We start from the raw sequence: 27,524 nt of genomic DNA, 5'->3' as shown, positions 1-27,524 counted from the left end.
TTGTTGCCTTCCACCGAGACATTACACAGACTTAGAGGAGCGTTTCTTTTGGGGTGCGGATGCGATTATAGTCCGACGTAACGTTGGGCGCGCGTCAGGTGCGGCCCAGTTGCGCCATAGAGTTTCGTACAATAACTACGCGAGGGAACTCTGGCGCTAGTGTCTAAAGTGGCTGCAATGGGAGTGGTTGACCCAGCAAAGTACGTATGGGAAGTACATGGATTTGTCTAAACTTCGTACTTTTGGCTTCAAACGGCTTCTTGACTTTGTAAGCTCGTCATTTTCAACAATGCACTGCGTAATAAATTATTATGTGAATATTATTAAAATTGCCGGAGGACAGGATTCGAGCACAGGACCTCTAGCAGAGAACCCTGATATAGAGACCATTGCGCCACGGACGCACGGACAAACGGAACCACTGCAATTAGCAGCGCATATGCATGCTTACAGATCCTTATTACCTTCGAAACGTGAGCAAAAAGTGAGCAAAACGCGAAACGTGAACACAGCTCTATACATGTTCATTTCGTGATATATTGGCGGGCGCAGACAACAAGGTATATGTAAAACTGGAAGCGAAGCTTCCATAGAAGCCCTCATGTCAACAAAACGGCAGCTCGTTGTAACCATCGTCATCTACGTATCGGGGGATAACTAAGAGCAAGCAAAAAAATAGAAAAAAAATAGGAAATGACGTCACAACCAGAAATGGCAGTGACGTCAAGATCTTATGCTACTTGGCGCCAATGTTTGAATTTCCTTAGCGTCCGGCATTTCGACCGCTATGCCAGCAGTTACTTTTCTTTTGAGGCTGAGGCGAGCTTGTGACTCGCCTTAGCTGAAGCGTCAGCATGTCATTAAACTATAGCGGTGGCGTTTGTCTTAATTTGAACAACCCGCCGTGGTTGCTCAGTGGCTATGGTGTTGGGCTGCTGAGCACGAGGTCGCGGGATCGAATCCCGGCCATGGCGGCCGCATTTCGATGGGAGCGAAATGCGAAAACACCCGTGTACTAAGATTTAGGTGCACGTTAAAGAACCCCAGGTGGTCAAAATTTCCGGAGTCCTCCACTACGGCGTGCCTCATAATCAGAAAGTGGTTTTGGCACGTAAAACCCCAAATATTATATTATTATTATATTAATTTGAACATAATGAGGCTGTTATTGACGGCAATTGCCCCAGTAGGTTCTTTGGGAAGGTAAGAGAATAGGATGGGAATAAATGACAGTGCCACAGAGGTTTCAAAAGCAACTTTACTTTTATTCGTCTAGAATAATGCAACCAATACATTTGAGCAAACAAAACATGTTTCAGTGAATGAAATGGACCATGTCCAACCTACAGTCGTAATGTATGTCAACATAAGCAAAACCTCTCCACAGAATCATTCTCAATTCCGCACGACACCATGTATTCATATACAACAGTTATCAGACAAGACAACATATTGCCCCGTATTGTCATTTAGAAAACATTCCACTTACTAATTTTGCTGCCCGTCGGACACTCAGAACCTTTGTTACGGAGAGTGAACGAACATAGCTTGACGTTTCTTCGCGGAGCGTTCTACATTTATCGTCACGACGGGACACAGCGCGTCGGTTGCCTCAGCGTGAACACAGACCTCCCAGACGACGCGCGCTACTATGGCGCAATCTCGTAGCCATCTTCGACGCACTACGCTTTTCCTCTTACGCTTTTGCCATGCCCTCCTCCTCCGCATTCCCTCATGCTTCTTTTATCGCACGCTGTGCTCCGCGTTCACTGTTTCATCCTTCGCTGTGCTCGTTCGCTCGGTTACGCCAACGCCGACGCTCGCCGCAGGAACAGGCGGCTAAGAGCGGCGCTCTGAGAAGTATAGGGGAATTGCTTTTGAAATTTAGTCCAAGATAAAGCGTAATATTCTACAGCAAGACAGCAAGGTGGGCGAGTTGGTTAGGATTCATCGTATTTTTGGTAACAGCGCAAAGGGACACGGACAAAAGAAAGAAGCGCCATGTTGTTGTATTTTATCCCTGTCCCCTTCCGCCGTTAACGAAAGTACGATGAATAAAGCGTAATAAACGAAACAACAAGAACGTCCGAAGCCCCAAGCACGAATATCAGACAAATCCATGTACTACCCATCAATTGCATGGTGGCTGACCAATCGCAGCGCTAGGGTTGCTTCTAGTAATTGCAGGAAACTCTATGGCCGGCGTAAGGTATCCGACTTCGCCAGCCACTGCCAGACACGCTGGCATTGCAGGACTATATCCACGCCTTTACGATCCATTCCGCTCACACTTCACGCACATCAGTGGCTGCACGAACGGCTTTGTTTCCAACGACGAACTCTCAGCTTGGCTGTAAAATCGGAGGCCCCACCAACTGGCGGCCAGCCGCTGCGGCACTCACGTGACAGCATGACAATCTCGCCTCCTCTCTGTAGGTGCGAAATGTCGCGTGCTTTTTCCTTTGTCTGCTGACAGGTCGGCGTGTATTTAGGTTCTTTGTCCTTCCTAGTTCATCGTCCTGAGTTTTTAGCACTAGTCAGGTCTTACGAAGATGACGGCGTCGTTGTCACTGATCATAATCATGTTGGAATGCTATCTTCTGTTGCGGCGTCGCCGTGCTCCCGAGTCAAGGAGAATGAGGTACTGGGAGTCGCTTCCGCGTCCTTGTATTCAGGGTCCGTACTCTCGTGCAGAATTGTATATGGCGCACTGTTTCCAGAAACCTCGCTCTTCACTTTTTTTTCTCGTCACAGGAGTCTCAAAGAATATTCACCATACTTCCAATTTACGGCCGCAAAATAGAAGAGGACTTCCAAGTGGGTGAGTACGTTTGCAAGAAAACAGGGGAGCGGGGGGGGGGGAGTGGGTGCGCTTTTTGTAGAGCCCAAACAAATTTCCCACGTCTATTGTTCAAAGACTGGACACATCGCGAGGCGGCGCTGCGCACCCGTGCCGTTATTAACTATGAACGACGGACTTTTCCCCCTTTGAGCTGTCGCTGTTGTGTGTGTGTGTGTGTGTGTGTGTGTGTGTGTGTGTGTGTGTGTGTGTGTGTGTGTGTGTGTGTGTGTGTGTGTGTGTGTGTGTGTGTGTGTGTGTGTGTGTGTGTGTGTGTGTGTGTGTGTGTGTGTGTGTGTGTGTGTGTGTGTGTGTGTGTGTGTGTGTGTGTGTGTGTGTGTGTGTGTGTGTGTGTGTGTGTGTGTGTGTGTGTGTGTGTGTTTGTGTGTTTCTTCGTATTTGCATTGCCTTGTCCACCGTTCTTAATTCCAATAGTCAAAATAGAACGAGTAACGTTGACACCCTGTTCTCATCACTCCCATAGACGCCAGTCTAGGGTTGAGAGCTGTGGCAGTGGTTTAGACCAATGCCTAATTAATAGGTGCTCGCTGACAGACAACAGCTGACAACAAGTATATCATCCTTCCGTTGCTGCAAAGCTCCTATCCCCGGCCCTGGGCGCACATGAAACGCGAGGAAGCCCTGTCCTTCCGTTGCTAACGTTACACAATTGCCCTAAGGACAGAATGTACAGAACTGTCCGAAGTGCAGTGAACTACACTTGCTTAAAGCGATGCATGATTTGTTGGGCTCATCAAAATTTGCACCAATGAAACGTGCTAGTTAGCCACATTCCTACCGTCGCCAACTGTTTTTGCGCTAAGTTTGCTACTAATTCGTTCAGTGCGGGCAAAGACAAGTTAAGATAAATTACGTGCCTTTCACTGAAGTTGCGTTCTCGGCACCCTGACAGGTGGCGGGCGGACGAGATTGCCAGTTATAAGATAGCTTTAATGTAGTCATCATACCAGCTCTGCATGCATGGGAAGTTAAAAAACACTTGGCCACCACTGGACACATGCGCAACGCTGTTAGCGTTTAGTTTTTCTTTTTGTGACTGACAAGTTACATGTCAAAGATAGAGCACCGACTCTAAGGGATGATGATGATGATGGTTATGATGATGATGATGATGAATCTTTTCTTCGTTAGTTTGTTCATGACAAACACTTGCCCGCCAAACCCACCATATTGTGTGGCACCGGTAGAACATGGCAACGCCAAAGCAGAAATGCGCTTATTGTATATTTCCAAGCTCGCTCCTGCAACGCTCCTTACGTTTTCAACGAATTGTTGTTACAGGCTCTTGTTGCCTCTCGACTCACCAACAATGCCAAATCTTAGCTATGTAATGTTTCTTTTATAGCTCTACTTATGCCTCTCATAGAGTCCATGCAGTGATGCTGGCGTACGATTAAAATAGGTGCGTAGCGCAGATCCTTCGGTTCTTGTGACTCCGTTCGCAGCTCGTTTTGTTTACTTTATTCAGCATTATCTTCTTCATTATTGTTTTCATGATTAATTATGCCATTAAAGGCTGATGTGGGGCGTTACATAGAGTGGGAGCAAGCAACACAAAATAAAGAGAAGCCTGAGAGTGCTACCGGCACGAAACTAAAGAGAAAAGGTTTCAAACAATTATGCAGACATCAATAAGTTAAAACACAAAAGAAGTCCCAGTTTCGCCTGAAAGGCGGAGCATCCATTGCGATAGCAAATAACTAGACAGCTCTACGCAATAAGGATACTAGCTTTATCGACCATATAAACTTGGAAACATTCGCTTACTAACTGAATTAAGAAGCACGGTGTCAGCGCACGCGAGCAAACATGACACATCACACTCGATCAGCGTGGACACTTTCTATCAAAATGCTGGCTTGAGCAAGCGCGGCAGCAGTAGCGAGTGAAGTGACCTTCGTGTTGTCTTTCGCTCCAACGCCAACTGAGCGGCGAAAACCAAGCATGCACAACACTCTAAGAAGAGTTTACACCCTTTGGAGTGCCCCTTCTGCCACACAACGATAATCGTCATCTGCCTTGATGTGTTGCCTTTCTTTAACGCTGCGAGCCCGGTACTTTCCAGTAACGAACGGCATGCGCGTTATCAGCATGATAGCATTCCCGACAGGAAAGTAGCGCGCACGGCGTTTTCAAGAAAGGAAACGCATCAAGGCAGATGACGATTATCGTTGTGTGGAAGAAGGGGCACGCTAAAAGGTGTAAACTGTTCTTAGAGTGAAAGATATGAGCCGTCTGCAGATCGCTTCCAAGACACGGCGCGCGCGACAGCGCGCTCCCGCGCACAGTACGCAAATGCTGGCTAAGTCGAGGACGCCCCGCCCCCATCACTCCCGCGCTGTCTCCCCGCTTTCCTCCGTCCCGCGCGCGAGATTGAGCCACGATCGTCAGTTCCCCTTGCGCCGGGCCGCGAAATACGCAGTTGCTGCCGGAGCTCAACACCGCCCCCCCCCCCCCCCCCCTCCGTCCTTTCCGGCAACGGCCGTTCACGCCCCGACGGAAGACAATGCGTTTCCTGTCCACTTTCCTCCCTCGAGCGCGCCAGACTTAGCCGCAATCCTCGCTCCCCTCGCGTGCTTTCACTCGTAAATACAGCAAACGGCGCGCGGCGACGGTGTTATCGGCCTTGAACTTTATACGGAACATCACGTCGACGCTGACGCCGACGCAAACATTCGCCTGAGCGTCCATATAATTGCTATCGCAATAGAGCATATACAGTGTAATACAGGAAATAATGATTAATGCACATTAGAACCTGTAGAAGGTAATAATTACTTTAAATTTCTGAGGTTTCCTCTCGTTAACAATATCATCTGGGAGTTTATTTCAACCATCAATGGCAGCTGCAGATAACAGAAATAGACCAACGGCCATTGTTAAATAGCGCTGAACGCTTTTTTTTTTATTGCAATAGCAATTATACGGACACTCCAGGCGTATTTCTGCCATTGCCGTCGGCGTTAGCTCGCCGTCCCCGTGACGTACCGTATAAAGTCCAAGGGCGATAACACCGTCGCCGCGCGCCGTATACTGTATGTGCGAGTGAGAACAAGCGAGGGGACTCCACGACCGCGGCTCAATCCGGCGCGCACTAGGGAGGAAATCCGTGGGGGGATGGGATGGAGGGAGGGCGGCGCCATTGTGCTCCGGCATTAATTGTGGATTTCGCGGCCGGGTGCAAGAGCAACTGACGATCGCGTCTCAATCTCGCGCGTGGCAGGGAGGAAAGTGGGGAGGCAGCGCGGGAGAGGCGTGGGACGTCTTCGATTCCGCCAGCATCTGCGTACTGTGCGCGGCAGAGACGCGCGCGCCGTATCTCGAAAGCGACCTGCAGATGGCTCACACCTTTTTGCGTGGTGTGTTCTCGCCGTTCAGTTTGCGTTGAAGCAGTAGGCAGCACAAAGGCCACTTCGCTCGCTTCTGCTGCCCCGCTTGCTCACGCCATCGTTTTGACATCGAGTGTCCGCGGTCATCAAGTGTCATGGGTCTATGTGTGCTTGGGCGCGCTAGCGCATGTTCCCAAGTTCATATGGCCGATAAGGCTGCTATCCCTACTTCGTATGGCTGTCTACTAATTTGCTATCGCAATCCAGGCTTCGCCTCTCGGGCGAAACTGCGACTATTTCTCCCTCCCCCCCCCCCCCCCAAAGAAAAAAAGAATTCCGCAGGTCAGTAAAATTTTTACATACGCTATCAAGCAAGCGCACTCGAGCGATTATCTGATGGCGAGCGAGAAGGGGGAAGCTCCAGGGTTGATTTAATGGTGCTGACGCTTTCATAACCGTCGTAGTGTGGCGTGATGAAACGAACTGCGCGGATTTGAACGGCCTCGATCGAGTTTATGAGGTATTCTTGATGTGAGTTCCATATTGCCGAGGCGTACTTAAGTTCTGTGCGAGGGAATGTTATGTAAGCAAAGTTTCGGAGATACAGAAGATACAGCGGGAGGCGTTTAGCGTCTTAACGATGCAGAGGAGCTACGGTAATAAATGGCTGCGCATTAATTTTCATGAATTTGCTTTCTCGAAGATGCGGCACACCGGTGTTCTTGCATTTCAGCCTCGTCAGAATGCTGCTACTGCCGTCGGGAATCGAACCTGCGACCTCGTTCTCCGTAGTGGAGCGCCATAGGCGCTGAGCCACCGACGGCAAGCTGAATTTCAGGGAAAAATAGAGAGAAAGTTAACTCCCTACTACTTTTGTTCCCCTGGTTTATCAGCTACCAGCTAAATCTATGGATTAAACACATTGACCTTGATGACATATCAGCCAGTGGAAGCTTAAGGGAAAGAAATCTTACTCTGGTGCTCATTATGTTCGGTTTTACAGTCAGCGAAAAAGTCGCGGTCTGCAAAATTCTATTGCTAAAATGTCTGCTTGAAAACGACCACTGTATAGTAGAAAAAAAAGTGGCTTGTTTATTAGCTCCTTCTACAAAAGAAAAAGTAGTTAAACATGAATCAATGTATAACGCTGTAAAGTGTTTTTTTCCCTTGCTAAAGCGACACTGTAATCTCGCCAATCAAATGAACAATTCCAGACAGTACGTAGCGATAGGCGCAGAAACGTTCCGCAATATCGCTAATTAGCTTTCAGGTTCGTTTCTATATTGTCTATGCGTCCCGCATATGAGATCATTACTCGTGACTGACAAAATCACGTGTCCAATACGGAACTTAGTTACTCAAGCGCTGACGCTAGCTTGACGTTACGCGATGGACAATTTTCCCAATGCTTGATGTGTTGAGTGCTTGCGCCTTCTCGTGGTGGGGATCGAATGCTTCTGCTCAAGGTAGGCGTCTCGTTTTCGTTTCCTACCAAGGGATGGCGCTGCCACTTCATTTATAGGGAACGTTTTTGCTCACGTCTACTCCCTGTGTTAGGGTGGTGCCAGCCTTTGAAAGGGTACTGCCTCGCCCGCTAAATGCTTGGCTTTCGGCTAAATTGAGCGATTTTTGAGACTCAGATTGATGGTCCGCCAAGAGGTCTTGCAGACCATGACCTTCATAAGCGACGATTCCCGCGAACGTTCATCCTGTACCAGTAATCAATCACATTTCTTGAATAAGCTTTGCACCCAGCCACCAAAATATATAGCATGCGTGAGTTCTACACACGACCTGTTCACCGTGCATGTTAAGCAGGCTATAATAGGACATTCCTTATTACCGAGAAAATTATTCCTTAGAGACATTCCTTATTACCGAGAGTGCGAGGGAATAACCAGGGTTTAATGCATGTCGCGTTTTCTTGATGAGAAGGGATGCTACCAAGCGTGTGCCACCGTGTTGACAACTTTTTCGTATGACATGGCAATGTAAAGACATAAATGTCATTTATTCAGATAACATATAAAGGCAATATACATGTTGAAGACGTATACAGGTTCCCTGCGCACTTTCCAATACAACTGAAGAAATTTGATCAATCGGGCGTTCTTATCCCCATGTATCAGCGCGTGACAAAACAGGTAGCATTGCGACACTCCTTCAAGACGAATTGAGAATCAAAATGGCGGTCTGCCAAATTTAGCAGCAAATAGCGGCGGAAAATTTTGAGATATCACTACCTTAAAACAGCTCTTAAGCGTGTGTGTATAGGGGCTCCCTAATCTATTTTCACACCTGATGCTCTAAGCTGACCTATTAATTGAAATATGGAAATAATATTGCATTTTAAACATATAACTGTGACAAATGGCATGTGCGAAACTTTCTAGAGCAAAACCATCAGGAGGCTTAGGCAAGCAATTTCATTAGCACACTTGACAGGACGTCAGGGGACTTTCGCGTCGCGCCATTTGGTGAGTGCTCACGGAAATGTTTTTATTGTGGATACACTTACACAAGGCTGTTTGTTTAACGTTAACAGAACCTAAAAGAAAATACTTTCTCAAGTCGACTCATTGAGCTGGTTTATACTCGAGGAGGTGTACATTACTTGCACAAGAACTAAAATAAAACCATAATTGACAATTATGCAAAATTACCCTTATCCACTTTAGCACGAGGTCGCGGGATCGAATCCCTGCCACGGCGGCCGCATTTCGATGGGGGCGAAATGCGAAAACACCCGTGTGCTTAGATTTAGGTGCACGTTAAAGAACCCCAGGTGGTCAAATTTTCCGGAGTCCTCCACTACGGCGTGCCTCATAATCAGAAAGTGGTTTTGGCACGTAAAACCCCCAAATATTATTACCCTTATCCACTTTTAACTAATTCTTTTAAGATGTATATTGAGATTCCCAAATCGAAGCCAGTGAGCTCTGAATGCGCTTCCACTTGAAAGAAATTTGAAATTAGGACCAATTTTTGAATAATTTTAAATTGTTTGCCTGACATTTTTAACAAAACGTCTTTCCATGCATTTAAACTAAAAAAATAACTAGAAGACCAATGTTTTCTAAACGCGTATTGCGGAACCTGTGTCACCTTGAGATATCCCCAGGAATTTCTTGCTTTGACCCTTTGGCAATCTGGGGCGCTATGACTTAAAGCTATTCCAAACTTTTCTATTCCAATTCTGTAATCAGCCCTCCAAGATTGGTCAAAGAATTTTCAGACCACCTTCACTTCGCCTGTCCGTCACACGACGTCACGATAACGGCGAAAACACCCTATTTGGTATGATATGTGCACACTGATTATGTGTGAATATACGAAACGAAAGAAACGTAATTATTTCTGATTTGACGCCTGTTTCATCATTAGCCCTCTGCTATTGGTAAAGGGTTTTGGGCTGCGCTCACTTCGTCTATCTTTCACGCGAAGTGATAAAGCCGCGAAAACTCACCGCCTCAACGTGAAGTGTTCGCGTTAAAGGCGCATTAATATGCCGAAAACATGCAATATTTTTTTTCTGAATGGCCTCGCAGTGCCCCTTTCTTAAAACAATAGAAGAAGGCTACCCGCCGATCACTCTGGCACTGGCAAGTCGGAGTTGCCGGGGTACGTGTATTTATTTGTGTATAATAAACATTTTTGCGCGGCAGTGTAAAATTATCGAGCCCTTTCGACCCGCATACGGCATTGCTTTGTCAACTCTTCTTTGCTGAGGATTCGTTTTAGCGGCATTTTTAACCTTCCGTTGCACGCCGCCGCGATTTTCGACCAGCCACCGCAAGCTAAGCAAGGAAAAACGGACCAATCGCAGACGCCGACACCACCCTTCTTATCCGGTTATCTGCTTTCACTGTGCTGGCTCGGCCCCATCGAATCCCTCTCTACCTGAACGTGCTCCTCGCCTCCTATCAGCCAATTAGATAAGAAAAACTGTTCAATGTAGACAATGCTATTCATTTTGAAAGCAAAATAAGTACCCTCCTATAAACGAGGACCGCGTTTGATCGGGCTTTTCAAACAACGCTGTAGTTTACCGCCCAATGCTTGCGTCGGTGGTTACGTAAATTTAGCGTCAGGAGATTGGAATAAGAACAGGTTGGAATAGTTCTACGTTATATGGCCCCTATTCAACTTAACAGCAATACACCAGGTAATTCAATAGGCAGGATTTCCTGAAGATTATATTTCAATATCTCGGCTGAGTTTCAACAAGCTTCAAATAGCAACGTAGACCGGCTACTTCCTCTTAATAACATGCGCATTTACGGCGCTTAGTTGGCGCTTAGTGTTCTGTTAGAGCAGTGTGTTTGGTAAGCAACAAAACCCCGCTGTAAGTCTGCACTAAGCGTCGAATAAGGGTCGTAAACGCGCATGTTATTGGAGAGAAGTACCCTCTCGACGTTGCTAGCGAAAACTTGTTCGAACTAGGCAAGTCGTCCGAGATATAATTTTTGAAAATGCTATCCATTCAGATAAGTTGGTGCGCTGCGGTGAAGTTCAGCAGATTGCCGAAGGGGCAATGTCCGAAATTCCTGGGCATGATTCGTTCCAAGTGGATATGCCTTGCCAAGTCACCGGCTTCAATTCGTAAATTGCAACACGTGCTTTAAAGTAATACACTTTAAAAGTTGTTTCAAAATATACGGTAATTAGTCAATTATGAATTTCGATTTCCCGTGCAAGTAATGTCTCAAGAAGTAGAATTCTGCTAATGCCAGAGCATTTTTAAAAATTATAGCTTTCATTACAAACACAACAAGGCATGCAGTGTTTACAAAGATAGGTCGAGCTATCAAAATAACGACTAGCCTCGGGGACATTCCATAGAACGCCCACATGTTGACCTCGGCCATATACAATTTGTTTGGAAAATCATGGCTATTTTGATGCTTTAAGAAACGTATTTGCAAAATATTTCCTTCGAAAAAAGAAAAAGAACATCTCATTGCGTTAGTGGTTTTTTTTTTTTTGCTTTGTATCAACAGGAAAGTATGTTGTACCAAGGGGAAGCACATGCGTCATTCTTGGCCAAATATTGCACAAGGACCCGAGGTACTTTCCAGATCCGAACGTATTTGACCCGGATAGGTTTCTGCCGGAGAACTCCAAGGGCAGGCATCCGTACGCCTTTCTGCCTTTCTCCGCCGGTCCAAGAAATTGTGTTGGTAAGCATCCAGTCATGCAATTCGGCCAAATACGCAGTAAGAGATGGTGCCGCATGTGTTTTAAAAGAAAAAAAGTGATAGAATACCTATTTATTTCTTTGCTGTAGAACATAAAGAAATTGAGAAGCCCAGGTACTCCACCTTTCACTATCTCTACAGCAACCATTGTACAGCGAAGCCGTTCATGGGTAGGGTTCCGTGCACTTTCGTTCTGCGTCAACAAAAATGTGGGCCGATCCTGGTGATAGTGCAGTAAGGGTCCAAGCGCAATGGCGCATGCCCCTGTAGACTCCGGTTTCTGGACTCCGGGACCTGTAACGCGCCCTTGAACTGCCCTTGTCACACCTGTGACCCAAAGAGGTACCAGGCACAAGGGCAAAAACAGATTTTATTCGTATGTTGATCACACAAATAACAGAGAGAAAAGAATTGAAAGTTCACTAGAAAAGAAGGGGAATGAAAAAGAAAGATACATTGAAGTCCAGCAAGCATGAGTGAAGTGAAAACAGTAGTGCACTATCGGTGAGCGACGTGGCGCTGGTAGCAACCTCTTGAACAGCCTTAGGTAGGACCGCGAGCAGAGCCACCGCATCACGAGGTCGTTGGCAGCGTCCCAAGAGCACAAGGCTACGACGATAATTGCGTGCACCGTCACGCGCTGATACCGCCGGGCCAGAGGGAGACGGGCCTTACGATCGAATCTTAGCCCCAAAGGCCGACCGGCATCGGTCAAGTCTACGATCGCACCGACCTCTCTTTGTCGGCGTTCCAAGCACTTCCATATCTAGTTCCTTCCGCTCTCCCGTGGTGGCGGTGGCGTCGAAACGTCACGCGTGTCTACTTTCGTCCTGCTCCTCGGGGCGGCGGTCCTGTCGTCCATGCGAATGTATATAAAAGACCAGAAAGACAAGTTGCCGTTCACGATTTTGAAGTTCACTTCTGTTGTCGTTAAGGGGAGGCTGCGTATAGTCCGCACTCTCGAGGAGCAACGCGCCTACGAAGAGTGACGTCCCGCATGCGCTGTGCGTTTTGTGCACGATCTTCATCGACGTTGTTTGCCGCCCGCCGGCGACGATTGCATTCTCGTCTCTGTTACTGCCGTCGCTCTTCGTAGGCGCGTTGCTCCTCGGGAGTTCGGTCTATATGCGAATATGATAAAATTAATATAATAACAACAGACGCGATACGACAATGTGTGTGCAAGCCTATCGTCACAATGACCACCGATGAAAACAATAATTGCGTTCCTACCTTTGTTAAATATTATGCGTCACCTCTGTTTCGTCTACTAAATGCCTTCGCTGGTCATTCACCTTCACACAGTGGAATGGCTCATAATTTTTATTTATAACACACCAGATCTGTTCATTTATTCGAGACATTGGAAGTTCTATATTATGCGTTTGCATGGGAGGTGTGACGGTAAATCGTCAGTCGTTATAAACTCATTTGCTGAGTGCTAAAGCTCGCAAATTTGCCCAGCTAGACGTAAAATTGAGAATACAAGTAGGCGTATTCAAATAATGAAGCGCACATAGTAAGGTTCGTCACAGCGCAACACAAGACACGGACAAAAGAAGGAATAAAACTTCGACTCACAGTAACGAACCTTACTATGAATGCCAACCAGCTGGCCCAACTTGCCGTCTTAATGAAGCGTACGACCGAGTGTCACCTACTGTATCAAAATGCAGCTAACATTGGCAAAACGTGGCTGCGAAAGTTTTATGTACCAGCGCACAATGCACCGAACTGTCGGCGTGAGTGAAACGGGAGATGAAAGAAAACCCTACGAATTTGGCTTTCAGTTACAGCTGTGCGAACTGCTTTTTACAAGACACAGTTCTATGCTGTGTTAAATACGCTACGCTCTCACTTCTGAATGTCCATCTGTCCACACAATGCATGCTGTTGAGGAGTAGAGTAGCACAACGATATTGTGGTGCCAAGTTCTTTGTGTTACCAATAATTTCATCTTTTTTGTTTTTGCAGGACAAAAGTTTGCCATGACAGAAGAGAAAGTCGTAGTGGCCACAGTGCTCAGACACTTCTGCATTACCTCGCTCGACCACCGGGACCAGCTCATACTTGCTCCACAGCCAATTCTTCACCCACGATCGGTGTTCGGAGGCATCAGGGTCAAGTTCACACCGAGGCGAACTCTCCAACTTCACAACAGTTGAATTGGCGACTGTAGGGGACGGCAATAAAATATTTTCAAACATGCGACTGCCAAGCTCATTTCAAGAGGACTCATAACAAGGCACAATGATGTTCGGAGGCTCAAGGGAGGTCTAAACAGGACTACTAAGTTAAACTATATTCACAAATTACACTTCTCTAACATCATAAATGTCAATTTGACCATGCGTGGAGAGTTGGTAAGACACACAAACACACACACACACACACACACACACACACATATATATAGTCATAACATGAGTAGCCAACAAACGCTGACACCAAGGGCAGGGTTCTACTAGTACACATAGAGAGAGAGAGAAAATAATGCAGAGAAAGGCAGGGAGGTTAACCAGAGGTCGTTCCGGTTGGCTACCCTGCGCAGGGGGAAGGGTTAAGAGGGATAAAAAGAGAAACAGAGTGGAAGGGGGAGATAGAAAGAAAGGGAGACAAGCACGAACAAAGCGCGTACACTACAGAACGGTAGGGGGCGGCATTCTTAGAGTCTGTCGTGAAGCCCCGTATTCCGCAAGAACGTTAATAGCGCGAATAAGGCCTTCAACGCGGATGTTCTTTCGGAGCATTGGCCTAAAGCTTTTAGTTCTGAAAGTGGACGATTGTCCAGCTTGTCCAGTACCCTGCACATCACTTGTCTCTCAGCACTGTATCGCGGGCAGACACAGATAATGTGTGCGAGCGTCTCGTCGATGTTACATGTGTCGCACGTGGGGCTGTCGGCCATTCCTATGAGGAAAGCATAGGCGTTTGTAAACGCAACGCCTAGCCACAGACGGTAAAGCATAAATACCCAAGAAAGTGGATGGGGAAACAGCGTCGCGGTAGCTCAATTGGTATAACATCGCACGCGAAATGCGAAGGTTGTGGGTTCGGTTCCCACCTGCGGCAAGTTGTTTTTTCATCCACTTTAATTTCCATTAATTTATAGTTTCTTCATTCCATTTATTAAGCACAAGTAATTTCCCCTTGTTGGCCTAGGTGTCAGTGGTTGTTGGCTACTCATGTTGTGACTAATAAAATCGGGCCCCTCGGTTAACCCCTTTCTTCTCGTTTATATATATATATATATATATATATATATATATATATATATATATATATATATATATGCATGGTGGAAGCGCCATCTTGAAGTTCCCGCACTACATAGCTGGGCCGAAGTCATGGTTTTGACAGTGTGTTCTCGGGGACTTTATCGGTAAAAGATGACTTGGGGCGCGTCAGCCGTGCCCGGCGGTTGACGGCTCGGCGCGGCCTAGGCCAATCGCGTCAGGCGAAACTGAGCGCAAACTGAACGTGTGTTTCGAAGAACGATCTCCGATCGCGCGCTTGGTCGCTCTAAAAGAACCAGACTGAATAGCGCGTTATAAGAACTTTCAGAGCGTCGACAGTGCCCGTAAAATGGACAACGTAGGCCTGGTGTGCCAGCGCTACAGTGTGCGCGTTAAAGTAAGAAAAAATGGAATTTCCGAGCTTTCTTTTTCAATAAAAATTATCAATTTTTCTGCCAAATAAATTCAGACAGCATCTTGAAGGAATACCTCATGATTCTAACTTTTATTGGTGCTGTTCCACGCCGAGCTTCACGGGGCACTTGCGGTTAAGGCGTCTCAGCGTAGGCATGTAGCAGGGCGGTGGCGCTGTCATCAAACAAACAAAAATAAAAATACCACGTGGAAGAAATGAAGCACTGAAGTGCGCACCATCATCATCATCATTTTTCCACTACTTCTCGCTGCCAGAATAATTAAGTCAAAAGCATGCAACCAAGCAAGCAAGCAAAGAAACGTCTGCTGTTCTCGTCCTGCTTTGCTCTTTCACTGTGATCAGTACGCCTTTGAACCATAATGGTTTTCGGTTGGCCACGATGGTGAAGAAAATGAAGGATGAAACAAGTACCAAGGTGAAAATAATTTGAGGAACAAAAGTTTTCCCCACCAATGGATCTAATTTATCCGGGAATGATGATAGTAGATATAACGAATGATTCATCGTAGTCGGTGCAAGCCCAAGTGCTCGTTACATGATGCGCAGCTTGATATGTGACCCTCGGTGAACAAAACAAGTGCACAAGGGGGCGGGGCGAGTGTCCCGCGCGACACACGTCAGTTCGTGTTTTTCCAGGCAGAAATAGCTTCGCTTTAATGTACTGAATTTAAGTGCTATGTGCAAAGTACTCCTTCCATTACTTTGCGCACTTTGCCAAGTTCGAATGGCTGCCTAACACTTGCTTGGATTATTACCAAAGCCCAATAACCGTATGAACTATTTCCTCTTCGTTGGTGAGCCGAAGTCAGATATATCGCAGCCACTCGCACGCGGCTGATTTCGGGTGCACATCGTGCTTTGCCTGCCATGGCAAGCTGGAATGGCTTCGTCCAGAACTCTTGTTGGGAACTACTTCCAACAAAACCTCCAATTACACCTGTCACTTGATTCCCAGTTATGCCTGCAAATGTTGTAATTTCATCACACCACCTAGTTATATGCCTTTCTCGACTGCTATTCCCTTCCCTTTGCACCTTTTTTTATTCTTCTGTGAATTTCCTTCTCATATTGAGGGTAAATGACCTTGATAAACATATTGCACAGATTCTAGAGGCTGGCTGTAAATAATGAATTCTTGTTCTCTTAGCAGGCTACTGAACATAACCTTTGTCTTCTGCATATTAATCTTGTGCCCTACTCTTACACGTTCTCGGCTAAGGTCCTCAATTATTTGTTGCAACTCACCCCGGGAATTGCTGAACAGGATTATGTCACCTACAAACGGTAAGTTATAGATGACGTTTAACCTCAGATGACATATTAGGTTAGCTCATATGGTAGAGCGACCGCCCTAGAAAGGCGTTGGTCCCGAGTTCTAATCCCAAATCAGGACGAAACGTTTTTCAATTGCAATGCTTTCTTTCTGAGAAACCCGCATGGGTTTTCTTTATAGCTTCTTGCTACGAATTCGGGTGGATGAAAATTTTTCCCTTTCAAACCGTAGGTTGCTGAGATACTCGCCGTTTATCCTCAACCCTACACTCTTAAAGAAAGGTCGTCATTTTTATTAACTAAATATTAACACGTTACTTGTTCCAAAAAGCACTACCTTCTTAGTAAGCACAGGTAGTAAACAGATGGTAAGCACTTTCACCACCTGCTGAAGCTAGCGAAAAGCATTAAATTAGTACTAAACTAATACTACCTCGGTAGTGATGTTACTAATACAACTGCAATATAATTACCAACGATACAATGGGACCTATTCTATTTAGAAGTGCCGCTTGCATTAACATACGAAGTTGATAGTAATGTAAAAGCATAAGAAAGTAAAATAATAAATATATATGAAAAAAGGCAATCGTGTCCTTTCGCTATACATTAAGGTGTCAATATAAGGTTATATATACGTAATGTTTACCGGCGACATTAAGCCGTAGTGACTCCGGGCAAGAATACTACATATCTCCAACAAGCAACGATACGCAAGAACACGCATACAGAATGACAAAGGTGCAACGCAACACTGAGTGAAAAAGCAACTCCAAGAGTATTTATAGCCCTAGTTTGAGGGAACACATGTTCCATCGATGAGCACCTATGTATTTGGTTAAATAATCAAACCTTTGTGCAAAAATTTCTAAAACCTACTGTCTACGACGTCGCACGTAACCGTTAGTCCAACATAATGAACAACGCTGCAGTTTATCTCAATTTTGCATAAGGCTGTTACTATCACATCGTAATAGGCCACGGCCAGACGAGGTAGTAGTGGCTTAGTTGTTACTTAGTAAAAACTACTAAGAAGCCTTTCGGGCTAGTAAAGGCAGCACTTACTAGGTTTACTAGCCGCTGGCTAGTACAGAACTACTGAGAAGGTAGCAAAGTATAAGTAATCTAGTAAAAGCGTGTATTTACTAGCTATTTACTAACTTTATTTTTAAGAGTGTAGTCCTTCCCAGTCTTATATCTTAAATACTTATTTCAGCATGGAGTGAATAGCACTGAAGAGATTGTGTATTCTTGCATTCCAGGCTAAGATATTGTTATTCAAGGTCAGCGCTTTACCACCGTTTCTACATTAGTTCAATCATAGATAGATAGATAGATAGATAGATAGATAGATAGATAGATAGATAGATAGATAGATAGATAGATAGATAGATAGATAGATAGATAGATAGATAGATAGATAGATAGATAGATAGATAGATAGATAGATAGATAGATAGATAGATAGATAGATAGATAGATAGATAGATAGATAGATAGATAGTGGCATTGCGAAATGTTGGCAACAAAGAAGTTGCTCGCATCTCCCAAGAATGAAGTTCTTTGAATGAAAGGAGTAGGGTGGAATTAATAGTTGCAATTTAGCACTTCGATAGCACAGGCAGAGTAGTCATTTGAATAAAAATTTAAATATGCAAGCAAAAAACAACGATATAGAACTTTTGGCATAGCATATAATAAATATTTACATAATTATGAAACGAAGTATAGTCGTCTAATGAAAAGAAGGAGTTATAGGGGTTAACGTCCCAAAAGACATATCACAGACGCTAAGTAATGGGTTGAGGAGGAGGGAGGACTCTGGATTAATTTCGACCACCTGGTGTTTCTCTAACATCTAAGTATATGACTGCAAAAGGATAGACATTTGGGCGAGTTGGTACGTTAACATGATTTTGGGTTCTAGCGCGAAGTGAAACACGGACACAGAAAGGAAGCAGACAGGACAAGCGCTAACTCACAACTAAATTTTTATTGAAACGAAGAACATATATAAGGGCGATTGCAAAAACCGTAGCATGAGAACATGACAAAGTAAAAAGCATCAGTTAAACATATCAGGGGGTATGGAAGTCAAAGAACAAAAATTATTTCAGATTAGTACACGTATTGCGAAGGTACTCAAATTCGCAATCTAACAGAGACAACGAAGCATGACTGACGCAAGTGTCTCCTAATCTTTTTATGTGGAAAGCCTCGATAATTTCCCGCGTGGTTTGGCATCTATGTCTAGAAAGAATTTTCGTGTCTTCAAAGAATGGTTTGCAACCACAATCTGAAAGTTTGCGTCACTAATCTGAAATAATTTTTGTTCTTTGACTTCCATACCCCCTGATATGTTTAACTGATGCTTTTTACTTTGTCATGTTCTCATGCTACGGTTTTTGCAATCGCCCTTATATATGTTCTTCGTTTCAATAAAAATTTAGTTGTGAGTTAGCGCTTGTCCTGTCTGCTTCCTTTCTGTGTCCGTGTTTCACTTCGCGCTAGAACCCAAAATCATATATGACTGCTTTTGCATTTCACCACCATCAGAATGTTAAAACATCGGAGTAATTCGAACTCCTACTTTTATTAAGACGTGAATAAATACGTAAGAAACAAATTGCTATCGCTTGAAGTGCGGTGCCTACATCATAGAACTCACGCAGATGCCTACATCTTTCTGCATTTTCTATAGCTTTAGAGAGAGAGAGATTGTACCATTATAATACGTTCTCAAATATTCGGGTATGTGTTTAAGTAAGGCTGCGCAATATATTGAAATAAAAAAAAATCAAATACGTTGTTCATAATAACGACGCCTGCTTTTCGGTTTGTTCGCCACAGACCAATACTCTTAAATTAAGAGTGATGTTCCAGACAAACAAATATCTTTTATTCCAGCCCTTGGTACAGACAGGAAAAGCTTGTCGGAAGTTCTAATCCAGAAAGGTAGAATGGTTACCTTGTGAAAAGTTTTTGAGCCTTTGCAATGTTTGCAGTATTGGAAGGAGAGGCAGTTTTCTTTTTTTTTATTTCTGCACATCAAACGCACACATCGCAAGCTACGTAAAGTGTAGCTTTGACAATTGCTGATGCGAATTTGACAATATGTAAGGACTGGTTTGGTTTGTCGAGTTTTACGTACGAATCGTAGTGGCCCAATATGGAGTATCGGCCAACAACAGGCACACACCCTGAGTGGCTAAATTAAAGAAAATAAAGCAAATAAATGAGTCCGTTATATATAAATCACCAGTCCATGAAGACGTCGGTTTTCATAGACATGCTTGCGAGCCGACATTATATGCTCTGGTTTTATGTAAGAAGTTATTATTTTGTCCTACAGAACCGAGATGGGCATACTTAGCAAGCAAGGGTTGCGTAAGCCAATATATTTTCCGAGATAGCGACCCACCCACAGCCGGACAGTCGCGCCAAATCCGTGAATTTAGGCAAAGCAAACGTAGCTTCAATAAAGGTAAGGAGTCGGTCTGTAGTAAAACTCCTCTAGCTTGCTGCTTTCAGAATCAGAATCGTTTTTTATTGAAATGATTAGAAATATTACAATATGTTCATATACATAAGGAGGTCCCGAAGTCAAAGACATGTAATCGTTATAATAGTGTAATTAATTGTAGATAAGTGGTAATGTTAGAAAAACAAACTTCTGATAGGGATTCGAATCATGAACCGTGCTATGGCAGGCAGATGTCTGTCTGAGCCACACACACACACACACACACACACACACACACACACACACACACACACACACACACACACACACACACACACACACACACACACACACACACACACACACACACACACACACACACACACACACACACAAATGGTTGCGTCACTGTCGCCGCGTCAAGGTCGTACCAAAAAAAAGGAAATGAAGAAGCTAACACACGTAATCATAATGATAGTTGAACAGTAGATGATTGGCACCGTTAGAAAAAAAAATCTGGTTACGTAGCCGCGGCCGCGTCAAGGTCGTAACACAAAAGGAAAATAAAAACAGAAACAAAAAGCTATGGTATAGCAAAAGAAAGAAAGACAGTTGTGACGGCGTTCTGGCTAACTAGATACGATATATTTCCAAAATAAATGCATAATTGGACAAGTTAACACATGTAATCGTTATAACAGTGTAATAACAGTCGATTAATAATTATTTATATTAATAATTATATAACAGTCGATTATTAGTAGCGATTGGTAGACATGCATAAGCAAGCTAAATAAGTCAGCAAAAGCGGAGTAGTAGACGAGCCAATGAATGTTTATGCATTAGTAAACAATTCTCAGAATTTCTGTAGCATTTTTTTTTTATTTCGCAGCGACAGCACTTGAACATAGGTACGTTTATCTCCGCTCACGAAGAAACAGCTTGTGCAACGTCTTGTGTTCCCAGAAGCATAGGCGCCGACTACGAGGGGGGAGGGGGGTGGCTTCGGGGCCGCGCCCCCTCCGACGATTTCCGGGAGGGGGGGAGACCCCCCCCCCCCGCGCTACGCCGCGGCCTCCACCGCCCGCCTACACACACACCTAGAGTGCCATTACCAGAGCTTTGTCACCCACATCATTTGAGGTTTCTTTTGACTTTCCTCGACCTTCTCACTTGAAATTTTACTAGGGCTAATAGCTTTCTGCATAATTGTTGGCGCGGACGTGCACGGGTTTTAATTCATACTTTCGTTTTATTTCTGCAAATTCTGACAATAGGAGAACCCGCTCATTAGGAGCACTAGCGGTAGCTGCCTCATCCGTATTTTCTCACTTCAACATTGTTTTATATTTCCACATTAAACACAGTGCACATACACATTACATTTAAATATACGCACAGGGCAAAGTTTATTATATCTTGAAAGAGATGAAGGTAGCCAGAAGAAAAAGAAACTTTATTAATGAAGTGTCTGGAGGCAGCCAAATGAATATTATTTCTAAAGGTGTAGACAGCCTGTGCTTAGAGAATGAATATGTTACTGTATGTTCACCACGCTTCACACTGCTTTGCGTGCTTTTTTGACCATGAAAAAGCCTATAGGCTTCAGTGACCCCTTGAGCAGAATATTTTTCCAATGGCGTGTGAAACGCACATGAAGTTTTGTGTGTATCATTATTGCGTCTCTTTCCAGTAAGCAATTCTAACGACTTATTAAGAAACATTTATAATAATTTACCACATTTATTATGTATGTAAACATCGTCAGTTGCATGCAAAGGTCATAAATATATGCAGGGTGTAGTGATTAACTACCATGCGCCAGGATTTAAAAAGAAAGATAAATGCATTAGTGAAAGTAAACCTAGTGCATGTTGTGTACAGTATAGTGAAGTAGCTGCCAGTAATTTTTCTGTTACTGAGATTTAATTAAGTAATTGTAATTATTTATCTAACTCGCCACGTACTATCCTAATTATCAAAGTATCTATGAGGCTTTGAACGCATAGCCAAGAGACATCTAACTACGGTATTTTCAGCGACGTACTAATTGCTTACTAATTTTTTTCGTGTGATAAATAAACCCCACGAAATATGCAGAATACCACGTGACTGCGCTCCCACCCGGATTATAAAGCAGCGCCCTCGAACAGGCTCCCTCTGAGTTATCCAGAACGAAATAAAAGAAATAAAGAAAAAATCGTGATCGAGCTGTTGTTTTATCTGGCGTGCCCCGGCCAAAGTAACACGTCGCATTTGGTGTTAGTTGGAAATAATCTGTGATAGCTGTTGTCTTTGCGTAGATAAAGTGCACGGATGTTTCTTTTTTTCTTTTCGCCACAAAACCTATCACTACAAAGCGAATTGACAACGTCAGGGCAAATTTTTAAAGGTGGGTTTTGTTTCGTCCCAGTCGCCATGTCTTTAATGAGCAGAAGGCAAACGTGATCCTTGCCTTGGGATCTGCAAATGGGAATAAGAGGAAGGCCGCAAATATATTTATCATTCATGGAAGTGTGGTGGTAGACTAAACGCATCGACTATCATCAGAAATGATGAAAACTTGAGACAAGCCGGCAGCTCCAAGAAACAGCGGCGTAGCACTGCATCTTTGAGTCCTAGCATACGCACGGATGTTCTAGCATTTATGGCATCAAACCCTCATGCTAGCGTGCGGAGACGTGGCCGCCCAGGTATCAGTTTCCAAGACATCAGTTTGGAGGATCCTAAATGACGACCTTTCACCCGTACCACCTTAACTAGCACCAACGTTTAGAAGATAGGTACCAATAGAATCGTCAAGATTTCTCGAATTAGGTCCTCACAAAAGCCGATGTGTCAGCGGACGTTTTGAGCAACATCATGTGCACACATTAAAATTAAATGATGGGGTTTTACGTGCCAAAACTACTTTCTGATTATGAGGCACGCCGTAGTGATGGACTCCAGAAATTTTGACCATCTGGGGTTCTCTAACGTGCACCTAAATCTAAGTACACGGGTGTTTTCGCATTTCGCCTCCATCGAAATGCGGCCGCCGTGGCCGGGATTCGATCCCGCGACCTTGTGCTCAGCATCCCGACACCATAGCCACTGACCAACCACGGCGGGTATGTGCACACATGAAGCCAATTTTCAGAGAAACGCCCTGGTAAATTTGCATAATGCGCACCAGTGGTCGTTAATGTGAGATACGAAATTTACGGCGGTGCTATAATCGGTCCCATCTTCTTCGATCACACACTGAACTGGACAGCGTTCAAATGCTTGAAGGAGTGGTGGATGAGTTTCTCAGCAAAGTCCCGCTGTCACGTTTTTCATTTCTGTGGTATCAGCAAGATGGGCTTAGGATGGATAGTTGGGCGTGTTGGTTAAGCATGATCTGAAGTGAAGGCGCGACAACAACGGTGGACGAAGAGGGAACACACACACAGGGCACCACATCCACCAATGTTTAATCAGGAAAAAACGCCACTCTTTTATAAAGGGAGCGCAATCACAGTTTCTCTGTGCGCACTCGCGTTCAGGTAAAGCAATTCTTTGCGTGATACTGATATTGATACAACACTTACGCACCTATCACCTGCCTCAATGATCCTTTTGGCCTCAATTATTAATCGAACCCATTTGTCATGGCTCCTGGCAACCACCGCGTGTGTTCCCTCTTCGTCCACCGTTCTTGTCGCGCCTTCACTTCAGATCAGCAAGATGGGGCACGTGCATACAGCAGCAGCCAAGCACGAAACTGGCTGGATGTGACATTTCATGCACAATAAATTGGAAAGCATGGGCCTGTAAATTTGCCGGCCAAATCAGCTCACCTCGCTCCACTCGATGTCTCTCTTTGAGGTTATGAGAAAGGTCATGCTTGCATAATCGAGACGGACGTCAGAGTAGTTCAAGGCAAGGATTACGGATGTCTGCCGTACAATTCTGGCGTCGGTAATCAAGAAAGCCACTGAAGATGTGATAAAACGAACATAGTACTGTGTAGCTGCACAAGACCTATATGAACACGTCCTATAGGTTTGTGCTCAACGGAGCTTACTAATTCATAGATAATAAGGGTACACGGAAATTTGATGTTTTTTCCTCGTTTATTTTTTTTTCTTTTTTTGTACAGACGTCCTGATTGCCAATTCGGCTCATTTATAAGGGGCATACTTACTGTCTTGAACGCATCCGTTTCGCCTTTTATCTACACGTGAGTCGCTTCCTGGTCTATCTATTTCTGTTTCATTTTTTGCCACGAACTTGTTTTTCCAGCACGTATGAACTCTAATGAACAATAAAAGCAACGCTTTAATATGTCTTTAGTCGGAAGCAAGTGTCTGGCGCGAAATGTAGCTGCGCGCGCACTCTGTCGATGCGGTGCGAGCAAATCCGGGATTTCTAAACATTCCATGCCTATTCCATTGCTTTTCCCGTTTCGTGCGTGGTCAGAGCGGTGCTTCGGCCGCGTTATCAAGGGTCTTTTTGTTATCAATGTGATTAGTCGGCCTGAAGTGTGACGTAGAAATGAGAGGAAGGAGGAGGAGGAGGAGAAACATTTATTTTAAAGAACAGAAAAGACAAGCAGGTGTCTTTCTGCTTGTGCGGGAGGCGCCCTTAGTCCAGGGCTCCTGCGGCTCTTGCAGTCTCCCGGGCCCGCCGCACCAGTTGCTGCTGGTTACGAGGGTCCGAACTAGTCATCATGGCCTCCCACTGCTCGGGTGTGGGGTTGGGTATTTACGGGGCCACCTTCACGTCGGGGGAAGCCCATGTGGTATGATATAGGGAGGCATAATCATTACAAAGGAGACATTTTTATGAATATAGTGTAGTGTGTATTGCGTGCAGTCTGCTTAAATGTGGGTATGTATTGGTTTGTAGCTGTCTCCACGTTACGGTGTCTTCACGTGAGAGGGTCTTGTGTGGAGGTGGGTATTGTCGTCTGTTCAATCTGTGGTGTTGTAGTATGGCGTTCTATTGTAAAGGTACGGGCTCCATGGATGCGTCTGTATCCCTCTCTTGTGGCGCCCGGGAGGCATGAGCTCGGGCTACAGCGTGCGCACGCTGATTTCCACGGAGGGACTCGTGTCCTGGAGTCCACACTATTTCAACGTCCGGGAATTGGGAGGCTTGTTTGAGGAGTCGATGGGCGATTAAAGATATTCTGCCTCTCGCGTAGCTACAGCAAGCTGCCTGGGAGTCAGTAATAATTGTGACGTACTCGTTATTCAGACTAGAGGGGATGGCCAAGGCGATGGCTGTCTCCTCCGCTAAGAGGGCGCTGGCAGTGCGGACCGTCATCGAGGCCACCTCTTGGAGCTTATAGTCGACAACGGTGGCCGTCACGGCTGCTTTTTGGGGGTACTGCGCGGCATCTGTGTATAGTATGGGGGGGAGACTGCCATATTTTGTCTGTAGAGTTCATGCGCGAGCTTGGCGACGATCGGCATGATGTTGCGGGTGCATGCTTTTGTGGATAGGGGCTACCTTGATGTGCTCCCGGAAGTTGGGGGCCAGATGGATTGCTTGTTCGTGGCATTTGCCATGTGTGGCGTAGCCTAGGCGCGCTAGGACTGTTCTTCCTGTTGGTGTGAGGGCTAGGCGTTCTCGTTGGCTTGTGAGGTGGGCGCCTATAATTTCTCTTATTGTATTATGGACTCCTAGGGCTTCAAGCTTTAGTGTCGCTGTTCCCGGTGGTAGGCCGAGCGCCTGCTTGTAGGCTTTCCGAAGAAGTACGCCTAATTGATCTATCTCCTTGGGAGTGAGGGGCAAGTACGGGGCAGCGTAGGCAATGCGGCTGATTATCAGGGCCTGGACGAGCTGTATTATGTCGTCTTCTTTCAGTCCGTATTGTTTGGTGGTGATGCGGCTGACCATGCATTCGCATGATTTGGAAGGTGTTCTGCTTGAGACGCTTTATGGTGTATGCGCCTCCGCCGTCCTGTTGTATGTGGATGCCGAGAATGCGGACGCGCTTTACTGTGGGTATTTCTTTGTCGTCGAGGGTGAGTGTGATGTGGGGTAGTTCATTCAGTTTTCTTCGTGATTTCTGTCGAACGTCTAATAGTTCTGACTTCTCGGGGGAGCACCGGAGACCAATTGTTTTTGCATATTGCTGGACGACGTCGGTCGCTTGTTGAAGGGGGTCCTGTTTCTCTCCTTCGGAACCAGTGGTGGTCCAGATAGTGATGTCATCGGCGTATATTGCATGCCTGATTCCTGGTATTGCGTTGAGTTTGTCAGGTAATTTCATCATAGCAGTGTTGAAAAGGGTGGGTGATAGAATAGCACCTTGTGGGGTTCCTTTGTTGCGGGTAGGTAACATCGGGGTTCTGTGCCTATTGTCAATGCCTATTGTGGCCGTGCGGTTGCTTAGAAAAGCGCGTATATAATTGTAAGTGAGGCTGAGGTTTGTAAGGATGGTATGGTGATCCGCATTGTCGAAAGCGCCTTTGAGATCGAGTGCTAGAATCGCTCCGGTGTTGTGCGGTGAGATTTGTTCAAGGACTTGTTCCTTCAGCTGAAGAAGGATGTCATGGGTAGAAAGGTGGGGCCGGAATCCGACCATTGTTTCAGGAAAGAGGTCGCTGGATTCTAGGTAAGGTTGAAGCCGGTTCAGAATGACATGTTCCAGAAGCTTGTCTAGGCATAAAGTTAGTGAGATTGGTCTCATGTTTTCTAAGCTGGAGAGTTCGCCTGGATTCGGAATGAGTATAATGTCCGCGTGCTTCCAGTCTGCTGGTAGCGTACCCGCTTCCCAGTGATGATAAAAGAGGTCAGTAAGAGATTGAATGGTGCCATCATCCAGATTGCGCAGGACCTTGTTATTTATTTTGTCCTTGCCTGGGGTGATGTTTCGTTGAGTGCATGGAGTGCATGTTGCACCTCAGTGGTAGTGATCGGCTTGTCGAGGTCGTAATTGTCGCTCTCGCTATAGGTTGGAGGTTGCCCTTGGGCGGGTTCGAAATCGCCTATGTACTGCGCCCGCAACTCCTCCAGGATTTCGTCATCAGAACCCGGATGGTTGTGGAGGATACGTTGGATTGTTTGCTGGCTAATTGATTTGCTTTGTGTGGGGTCAAGAAGATGGCGTAGCAGCGACCATGTTTTGGACGTGCTAAGATTGCCCGGCAACTTGTTGCATAGTTGTCGCCAGTTGTGACGGGTAAGCTCCCCAGTATAAAATTTCGCGATTGCCGTGAGTTTCGCTATACGTGGTTTCAATTTACTATTATTTGTTTGGCGCTTCCATCTCCTAACAAGGCCTCGACGTGCTACCCAGATGTGAAAAAGGTGCGGGTCTACGGCCTGTATGTCTGTGGTGAGTGTGATCTGTTTTGAATGTCTGGCTACGTCTTGTTGGAGCTCTCGTACCCACTGCTCGAGATACGTAATACCCGTTGAGGAGTCATCCGCTCGCTCTTTGCGAAAAGCTGTCCAATCTGTGAGTGTTGTCTTTTTTATCGGGTGGCGTGCATGCGTAACCTTCAATGTGGTGGAAAGTATACAGTAGTCACTGCCCAGAGTTTCCTCCGTGTTGTTCCAGGCACTAAAGGGATACAACAAGCTGCCTGGCACAATGAGAGGAAGGAATAGCTGCGAAGCCACGAAACCTGCTTTTCGTGCTCCTTCCATACCCTTATGAAGATGATGGGCTGTATCTTCGGGTTTACGATAGGCAAAGCAGTTGCTTTTAATCAGCTTATTTGAAGGCGCTGCTTTATGATGCGAGGGCAGCG

The 27,524-nt window shown here is 45.4% G+C and overlaps 1 protein-coding gene across 1 annotated transcript in view; it reads left to right on the top strand.

Annotated features, from left to right (window-relative positions):
• LOC142571851 (cytochrome P450 4V2-like) overlaps positions 1-13,565 on the top strand; it is a 52,996-nt gene extending 39,431 nt beyond the window's left edge. Inside the window, exons 8-10 of the mRNA XM_075680513.1 lie at positions 2,755-2,821; positions 11,190-11,369; positions 13,362-13,565. Coding sequence (XP_075536628.1) covers positions 2,755-2,821; positions 11,190-11,369; positions 13,362-13,552 — 438 coding nt within the window. The 3' untranslated portion in view covers positions 13,553-13,565. The remainder of the gene's footprint in view (positions 1-2,754; positions 2,822-11,189; positions 11,370-13,361) is intronic.
• The last annotated feature ends 13,959 nt before the right edge of the window (positions 13,566-27,524 follow it).

The sequence above is a fragment of the Dermacentor variabilis genome, chromosome 1 (assembly GCF_050947875.1).
Source record: "Dermacentor variabilis isolate Ectoservices chromosome 1, ASM5094787v1, whole genome shotgun sequence".
NCBI lineage: Eukaryota > Metazoa > Arthropoda > Arachnida > Ixodida > Ixodidae > Dermacentor > Dermacentor variabilis.
The sequence above is the reverse complement of the archived record's forward strand: the minus strand, read 5'-3'. Positions and strand labels throughout refer to the sequence as shown.